This window comes from Carassius gibelio, chromosome A23 (genome assembly GCF_023724105.1).
Source record: "Carassius gibelio isolate Cgi1373 ecotype wild population from Czech Republic chromosome A23, carGib1.2-hapl.c, whole genome shotgun sequence".
NCBI lineage: Eukaryota > Metazoa > Chordata > Actinopteri > Cypriniformes > Cyprinidae > Carassius > Carassius gibelio.
The window spans coordinates 24677102-24687057 of NC_068393.1; the positions used below are offsets into that span (position 1 = coordinate 24677102).

Below are 9956 nucleotides of genomic sequence, written 5' to 3' on the forward strand. Positions count from 1 at the left end.
ATCCGACCATTGGACAGTTAAAGCGAAAAGACATGTAGAAATATACCAATATAAGAGTCTGTTTGCATCTTTGTCATTAACGCTAAAACATTGAAAGCATTATTAAAGGTGCACTAACAAAGTAAAAAAAAGAAGGTTTCATCTGTCAGCCACTAGAAGGACTCATACAGACCTGTTTTATGAGTTTAATTTTGTTTATTTGAGTTGCATCACAGCTCTGTGAAATCAGTTTATTTACTGAGGAAAAAAAACAAAGTTTTGCATTGTTTTAGATTATATGTATGAAACATTTACAAAAAAAATGGTACGGTTTGCTTTGGTTTTCTATAGGCTATTATTCATTCATATATTACATTATTCTGCAACATTTTGTATGCCTATCCATATACAGCTATGATTCGCAAACCCCAAATTGACTCAAATGATTCGCGAACCCGCTTTGAACTCCCGAAATGACTCAAATGATTCGCAAACCCGCTTTGAACTCCCGAAATGACTCAAATGATTCGAGAACCCACTTTGAACTCCCGAACTGACTAAAATGATTCGAGATCCCCAAACTGACTCAAATGATTCGCGTACCCGCTCCGAACTCTCGAACTGATTCAAATGATTTGCTTACCCTCTCCGAACTCTCGAACTGAATCAAATGATTCGCGATCCCCAAACTGACTCAAATGATTCGCGAACCCGCTTTGAACTTCCAAACTGACTCAAATGATTCGCGAACCCGCTTTGAACTCCCGAACTGACTCAAATGATTCGCGAACCTGCTACGAACTCCCGAACTGATTCAAATGATTCACAATCCCCAAACTCACTCAAATGATTCGCGAACCCGCTTTGAACTCCTGAACTGACTCAAATGATTCGCGAATCTGCTTTGAACTCCCAAACTGACTCAAATGATTCGCGAATCTGCTTTGAACTCCCGAACTGACTCAAATGATTCGCGAATCTGCTTTGAACTCCCGAACTGACTCAAATGATTCACGAACCCGCTACAAACTCCCAAACTGACTCAAATGATTCGCGAGCCAGCTTTACACTCCCGAACTGATTCAAATTAAATTTAATTACTCAAACCACAAGAGTTTCATCATTTGTTTCTTTATTTAAAGATACCATGTCTCGTCTTTTTCAAGCAAAAGCAAAATACAGCTACTGAACAGTGAAATATTCATTTTCACAACAATAAACTAAATCATCTGTGAAGGAATGCATTTAAAAACATTGTGAATACAGAAAAACAAATCTTACAACAAAATATTGTTTCATAAATTCTAAAATTATAATATATGATGCATTTATTCAACTAGAAATGAATTAAAACAGCACATTTGTAAGAGATTGATCGCTTTGAACTTGTGACCTGAAATGCAATTATTTATTTAATATAAACTCGTAATTGATTTGATAAAATGATATGTTATACCTCAATGCATTTTATGATTTTAAATCCTAAAACAGTTGGGTCCAAATGTCTGAGACCACTAGTAAAAATATTTTGAATATATTTTTTTAAATTACAAAAGAATAAGATATTGGAGATCATCTGGAGCTTAAATAAATATAAATAAAACACAACAGCACGTTCTACTGTGCGTTACTTCAGAAACACTGCAGGGTGACAGTGTCAATTGTAAACAATTGCGAAGTATCTGTCCCTGAGTTTTCTAATCTAATTTCTAAACACATACAGTACAGGACAGCATGATCTCAGAGCGAGATTAATCCTCAGTCTTCACATTTATCGTTAACTGAGCTTCACCGTTACTTTAATTAGCATCCATGAAGTAAGGTCACATCACAGGATTCTCAGGGTTCACATGAAAACATGTCCAGGTCTTATTTCTATGAAGGATTAAAAAAAAAAGTAATTTTGACCTTTTTATCTTGCAATTCGGCAATTTTTTCTCAGAATTCTGAGGCTGAAACAAAAAACTATTGTCAGATTTAAACTCAGAATTGAAAAATATTAAATAAGTATTGTGAGATACAAACTCAGAATTACAAGATTTGAAGGCAGAATTTCACATTTTAAACCGAATTGTGCAAACTTAGAAATGCATGATTAAAACTCAGAATTACGAAATTAAAACTAAAAAAAAATTAAAAGAATTATGGGATTTAAAATCAAAATTGCATGATATAAACTCAGAATTACACGATTGAAACAGGATATTACATGATTCAAACTCAGGATTTAAAGATTTAAACTCAGAATTACGAAATGAAAACCCAGAATTACGCGATTGAAACAGGATTGCGCGATTTAAAATGAGAATTGCAAGATTTAAACTCAGAATTATGAATTTAAACTCAGAATTATGAATTTAAACTCAGAATTACGTGATTTAAACTCAGAATTGTGAGATTTAAAATCAGAATTGCATGATTCAAACTCAGAATTACCAAATGTAAACTCAGAATTACGTGATTTAAACTCAGGATTCCAAGATTTAAACTCAGAATTACGAAATGAAAACTCAGAATTACGCGATTGAAACAGGATTGCACGATTTAAAATCAGAATTGCAAGATTTAAACTCAGAATTATGAATTTAAACTCAGAATTACGTGATTTAAACTCAGAATTGTGAGATTTAAAATCAGAATTGCATGATTCAAACTCAGAATTACCAAATGTAAACTCAGAATTACGTGATTTAAACTCAGGATTTCAAGATTTAAACTCAGAATTACGAAATTAAAACTCAGAATTGCGATTTTAAAATCAGAATTGCAAGATTTAAACTCAGAATTATGAATTTAAACTCAGAATTATGAATTTAAACTCAGAATTACGTGATTTAAACCCAGAATTGTGAGATTTAAAATCAGAATTGCATGATTCAAACTCAGAATTACCAAATGTAAACTCAGATTTACGTGATTTAAACTCAGGATTGCAAGATTTAAACTCAGAATTACCAAATGTAAACTCAGAATATTGAGAGTTAAACTCTGAATAGCGAGATTAAAATACATAATTGCGAGATTTAAACTCAGAATTATGATATTTAACTCAGAATTGCAAGATTTAAATTTTAACTCACAAGATTTAAACTCCAGAATTGCGATATAAAAAGAATTGCGAAATTTAAACTCAGAACTGTGATATAAACTCAGTTTTGCGGTTATTCTTTATTGTAATTAAACGATACAGTGATTTAAAATAAATAAATAATTGAAATGATCTTAAAGGCAGTACAACAAATGATACAAATGATATATAAATAAATATTTCACAGTTTAAATAATCTTTTTGCATATCAGTCACGAGAACTGGGGTACTTATGATGATAAAATTGTGATATTCCTAAAAATCATTGTGGTATTCCTTTCATTTTCTTCTGATTTTTTTTTGGGGTGACCTGATGTGATGATGAAATTCCCTCTTTGTTCAAGCTGATCATATGTATTGCTGAGGTTTCTGGGTTTTGGAGGCTGAATTCGTGTTTTTGTGTTTCTCTGCAGAATCTCCGGGACACACGGCCGACGCTTCTGAAATGATGGACACACAGAAGAAAACAAGAAGAAAATGTAGAGTTACTGTAGAGTTACTGTTTCTTCTTCTCTCATGGAGTCAGATACAACACTGATAAACAGCGATGGAAAGATGAACTAACACAGAGATAATTCAATCTGTTCTGTTTTTTGTCTTTTACAGTTATGAAACGTGTACGCAACATGAGAATAAACTCACATATAGCAGACTGCAATTGCTTGTATAGTCTCAAGATGTCACTATTTTATTGTCCAGCTCTAATCTTAATAATTTAAGATATTAAGATATTATAAACATCATCATGATTTTCTGTAAAGCTGCTTTGAAACAGCTTGTAAGTAAAAATCAATATAACTCAGGATTAAGAGATAAAGGCCTATTCACACCAGTCATGCATTTATTTAAATAAAATATACTGTGTGTGTTTACTAAATTATTTCATTTGATATGAAAAGCAGTTATTTATCAAATGGGAATGTGAAATGCTATTATAGTTGTTATATATATATATATATATATATATATATATTGCATCATTTTGTTTTTTATATTTTCTGTTTTAAATTTAGCTAAAGTTTAATAATTTTATTGTGTGTTTTAGACAGTTTTCAAAATATATTTCTATTTAGTTTTTTTTTTTATTAAATCTATTTTAGTTTGAGTTATTTCTCTAACTTATCAGGAGAAATGCTGTCTTGAAAAAAATGCGGAAATAAAAAGTTTATTATATTTTAATTTATTTCAATTATTATTTCAAGTAACCAAACCCAGTGATATTTTGGTATCACTGTTATTCTTTTTAATATTCTGCTGAGTTTATATTTTAACCTTTTCATTTTAGTCAAAGTTTTAGTCATTTTATTGTCTTGTTTGGTTATTTTTACTACTTTTATATTAGTACTAAAATTAACAAAACCACACAATACCTAGAAAAAAATAAATATACTGTATATATATATATATATATACTGTATACTGTATATATATATATATATATATATATATATATATATATATATATATATATATATATATATATATATATATATATTATTTTTATTTTTTTATTATTATTATTATTATTTTATAGGTATTTTAGTATATCAAGTTACGTAAGCTTAAATTAGAAATGTTGTCTTGGCAAACAGCTGAAATATTTTAATCTTTTATTTCGGTTAAAGTCTCTTGTAGTTTCAGTTTTCATGTGCTGTAAAGATATTACAGCTATTATTATTATTATAACAGCTGTCCTTATTATTAACAGTAAACTTCTATGATTGATATTAAAGCCATTCCTGTATCATGCATCTTCAGCGTCTCTACTGTCAGATGGGGTTTATTTTGCACTGAATCATGTGTGTATTAGGCTGTTTGTGGACTTGTGTTTGTGCATGTTTTGCTCTTACTCTGTAGATTGGACAGTGCATGCTCCAAACCCTTCATCGATTTCACCTGATTGCTCCTGAATCTGGCCAAACCGAACTCCTGCGGGACGACAGACACTCATGGATGTTTACGTCAGTGTCTCATCATCTTTTCTCCTGCTGGTTGTTTCTGACGCGGGTCAGATTCAAACCCAGACGGTGAGAACAGCTGTGATCAGGTTTAACCATCGCTCAGCCGTGGTGTTACCTGAATGGGTCGGGAGAGACCGAACACTCCTGAAGAGACCCAGGCTTCTCTGGTGATCCGCGTCCAAACAGACCGGTCTCGCTCGCCCACGAACACACAGCGCTCCACCACACGCTGGTACACACACACACACACACACACACACACACACACACACACACACACATACACACACACACACACACGTCAGGTTACAAAACACACTGTCAGACGCAGGAAGCATCAGATCGGGAGTCTTTTATTCCAGTTTCATTGAGATGCTATTATAGCTTGTATACATATTTTAAATTATTTTTTAATATATATTTCACGTTTTCATTTTAACTTAACTTTAGTTTTAGTGATTTTTTAAATGTTTATATATAGATATATATATATATATAGCTTTTTATAATCTTTTATTTCTGTGTTTTACTACATTAAGTACAATAACTAAATGAAAATTTGAAATGTTGGCAGCTGAAATTAAATATCTGGGTTTAGTTATTTTATTACGTGTTTTTGTCATTTTTTATTTGTTTTAGTTTTTAAATGTTTTATTATTTATTTTTTATTTTAGTACATGAAGATAAGGTACATGAAAACTATAATTTGTGGCTTGGCAACTAATTGATTTATATATATATATATATATATATATATATATATATATATATATATATATATATATATATATATATATATATATTGTTTATGTCTGTTTTAGTTATTTTAATACATCTTACAAATGAAAAGAAAATAAGAAATGTTCCCTTGGAATCTAGCTATAATAAAATATATTCAATTAGTATGTAAAATATTAAATATAAATAAAATATGCAATTCATTTTAATCATTTTGTTGTGTGTCTTTACCAATTTTATTAGTTGTATTTATTTATTTTTATTTCAGTTTTAAGAATTTTTTGATCATCAAGTTAAATAAAATAAAATATTTAGTTTTTTTTATTTTATTATGTATTTTTGTCATTTTCATTTGTTTTAGTTCTTAAATATGTTTTTATTTTATTTTTTATTTTAGTATATGAAGTTAAAAGCTAAATGAAAATAAGAAACTATGACTTGGCAACTAGCTGAAATATATATTTCTTCGTGTTTATGTCAGTTTTAAGAAAATAAGAAATGTTGCCTTGGTATTTATCTTTTTTTATTTTATTTAGTTTAACCTGAAGTCCTAAAATAACTAAAACAAAATAAACTAATTAAAAAGAAATAATAAAAACGACATCTACATCTAATAAAAATGACAAAAACATTCAACAATGTGACTTGAACTCTAAAATTAAAACAGAAAATAATGTAAGATCTTATTTATATTTTAGAATAATTCAAATAAAATCCAAAAAATAAAAAACTATAACAGTATATCAATCATATGAGAATACCAGTATCATGTTCGAAGCGTGTTTCTAAAAACAGAGTAGATGTGGTTTACCATGAGTTTAGCGTGGTTTACGTTCCAGGTCAGCGTCGTGAGGCTTCTGTTTCCGAGGTCGACGACCGAATCCTCGATGATGTACACGGAGCGCGACAGATTTCCGGGGAAGACGCGCTCCGCCCATCGAGGGAGACGATTGGTCTTCGTCAGGAGCCGCCGGGTCAGGAGCAGGTTATCCGGCGTCACCTCGCGGAAAACTACGTCCTCCGTCAGAACATGAGTGCTGAGAGAAACACGTTCACAATCAAAAAAAACCACGGATCGATCAGACACATCTGGAGCATTGCGTCACGTGCTCTGCAGTGAATGGGTGCCGTCAGAATGAAAGTCCAAACAGCTGATAAAAACATCTTAATGCTGGATGTGTCTCATCTTTTGTCTTCTGGGGATTATTGTGATGTTTTTATCAGCTCTCATTCTGACGGCACCCATCCACCGCAGTGCGAGTGATGCAAAGACACGAGCTCACACCTGTATGGGTTTGGGTATCTCTGCCAGAAGGCCGTCAGCACCTGCTCCCATGAGCTCTTGATGTCCGTCTCGCTGAAGAAGTGCTTCCCGGTCATCACGAGCTCAGCAGAGCTCCACGGACAGAGTCCTGCTCAGGGAACATCAGAGATGACAAACTGTTCTCACTATTTTAATAACAATTAATTAGGATTAATTACATGCAAGAAGCACTAAACATAAAGCGAGTGCTTGTAGCTAATTAATATTACTCTGTATGTATGCTCTGTATGAGTTACACTGTAACAATGACTCTTTCAAATGAATTGTAACAATACTTTTTTGAACTTGCAGGAACTGTTACTTTTTGCGGGGGAAGAAAACTATGGTTGCCATGGTGATATTCTGAAATCGGAAGTGGTTTTAGCAGATAAAAGGGCCACACAGAAAACGCTAACACATAAACCTATGGCTCATTTTAAAGTTTATATGATGATAAAATAATGTTTAATGGCATTAGAGTTTATCTTCCGTGATCCGCTTTAGAGAAGAAACCGAGAAACGTAATAAATCTGATTGAAAATAAACTAAAGCTCTTAAATCCGTAGCTATGTGAGGTGTTTTTATTTTACAGCACTGTTATTGTCCGTTTGTTGAGCAAATCAAGCGGCGGACACGCGCGAGACACGAAACACGAATGATCCCGAGCAGACGCCGAGTGAACACGAACACATATAACACATATCACACGTTTTCTCGAGAAATTGTGGCACTTACTGTAATCCTGAAGCTCAGCGACATCCGCTGCATTTCCGCCTTCTGTGCGTGCACGCGCGCGCGCGGTTGTGTGTGTGAGCGGGGGCGCGCGTCAGAAGCACCAAAGAGCAGAATCAGCGACTATTATGCATTTCTCTGCATTTTCGCGCTCAGCAATGCTCTAAAGGACACAAATCGCCACTATTAACTAGTTGTTTATCAGCATTCATATTACAGCATATTAGCCGTTCATATTCTGCATGACCATATAATAGATCCCTTAATAAGCTACCTAAACTTAATAAACAATTAATAAGCAGCAAAGTAGCAGTGTACCGAGGCGAAAGTAGTAATTAATAGTTAGTTTAATAGTTAGAATTGGTCCCAAAATATTCCTATTTCATTTTTAAAATGTTTATTACATAATATTTATATGACCTTATAAATTATATTATATTATATTATATTATATTATATTATATTATATTATATTATATTATATTATATTATATTATATTATGGAAATATGCACCGAGGGGATATGAAATTACACATTCATAAACTCGTTATAATACAAATAAATATTAAATCCTATTTAAAACCACGTATTGTAGACAATATAATTAATTGTGTTTTATAATTGTGTGTGACTGCAGAACGTTATTGTTCAAGTGCAAGTATAAACTTTATGTTTCTGTTTGTTGCTGAAAAGCCATTGCTCAAACCATTGAATGTTCAATGAAAATAAACTAAAATCAGAGTCGAGGGAACTGATTTCATGAGATTAAACAAATTCAGATTATATTTGAGAATCTTAGATTAATTTATAAACTCGAATTTATATATATAGAGAGAGAGAGAGAGAGAGAGAGAGAGATAATCAAATTTTCTAGTTGCTATTTTTATTTCCACCACTAGATGGAGACTTGTTTCAACTTTTAAAACTACTCATTATATTAATCTTCTATATCTGAGTAATAAATCACATCCAGACTCTATAACCATCACACTTTCACTTCTACTGCTAGAAGCAGAAACTACTGATCTATTAACATCATACCACTCATTACAAATTAATGAGGAATTCTAAAGAAGATAATTCTCTCCTGATTCAGGAAACAACTTCAAATGTTTAATTGCTGATGTTGGCTTTACACTAGTAACAGTTGAAGCATGTGTGTGATGTATCAGAGCTGTGCTCGTGCCCAGGTGAAGGTCACATGTGCACCCTTCATCATCATCATCATCTTCATCTTCATCCTTCAGTCTGATTCTCATCACACTCTCTCAGTCCTCAGAGCAGCACCGAGCCGTCAGCATGAGATCTCACTGCATCTGTCTGGTAACACAACTCTCAGCCCGATGTGGAGATGTGGGAAGTAGTCTGGAGGTTATAATGAGTGTGTTGCTGTTTCAGGTGTGTTTTGTGCTGTGTGTGTTCGGATGGCATGATCTGGATAACAGTGAGTATGACTGCTGGCCACTGGACAGACCAGATGAACTCAACATGATCGACTGTGGAGGTGCGTCTTCTGCTCTACTGCTTCTCTGTAATGACTAGAACACTGGAAACAATTGAATTAGACACTAAATTATGAAGCAGCACATATCAAATAGTTATTTTTATTTTTTGCTAAATGCACAGTAATCTTTGTTTTTAGCTATTTAAAAAAAAATGTTTTACTAGTTTTAAAATTAAGATTGTAGCATGTTTTTGCTGAAGCTGGTATAAATACTCGAGAGTACTTAAAACTAGACACATTTTCTTTTTTTAATAAATATTGTTGCACAATATAACACATTACTGATTGATTTAATGATTTACTAATGATTATGGCGAATGATCATGTCCTGCGGCTTTGATTCATTATTATGATTATTATTATCAGTGGATAATTTTTTGTTGAAACTGTGTTAGATTTAATTTTTCAGGATTCACAGATGAATAGAGAATGAGTTCAAAAGAATAGCATTTACAGTTTAGAAATAGAAATCGTTTTTATAATTTATAAAATTTTTCAACATTGATAATAATTATTAATGTTTCTTGGTAAATCATATTATTCTGATTTCTGAAGATCACGTGACACTGAAGACTGGAGGAATGATGCTGAAAATACAGCGGAGCATCACAGAAATACATTACACTTTAACACAGATTCACACAGAAAAC

The 9956-nt window shown here is 32.3% G+C and overlaps 2 protein-coding genes across 2 annotated transcripts in view; one reads left to right on the plus strand and one right to left on the minus strand.

Annotated features, from left to right (window-relative positions):
• Positions 1-1094: 1094 nt before the first annotated feature.
• Positions 1095-7874, minus strand: LOC127945195 (PRELI domain-containing protein 1, mitochondrial-like). The gene is made up of 6 exons (XM_052541814.1): positions 7805-7874; positions 7052-7178; positions 6578-6803; positions 5144-5257; positions 4918-4996; positions 1095-3507 (listed from the first exon to the last, which is right to left on the minus strand). Exons 2-6 carry the CDS (start codon positions 7144-7146, stop codon positions 3416-3418), a joined length of 606 nt encoding a protein of 201 aa, XP_052397774.1. The 5' UTR covers positions 7147-7178; positions 7805-7874; the 3' UTR covers positions 1095-3415.
• A 1099-nt stretch (positions 7875-8973) lies between these two features.
• LOC127944351 (uncharacterized) overlaps positions 8974-9956 on the plus strand; it is a 7932-nt gene continuing 6949 nt past the window's right edge. Inside the window, exons 1-2 of the mRNA XM_052540228.1 lie at positions 8974-9125; positions 9201-9306. Of these exons, the coding sequence (XP_052396188.1) occupies positions 9102-9125; positions 9201-9306 (130 nt within the window). The 5' untranslated portion in view covers positions 8974-9101. The remainder of the gene's footprint in view (positions 9126-9200; positions 9307-9956) is intronic.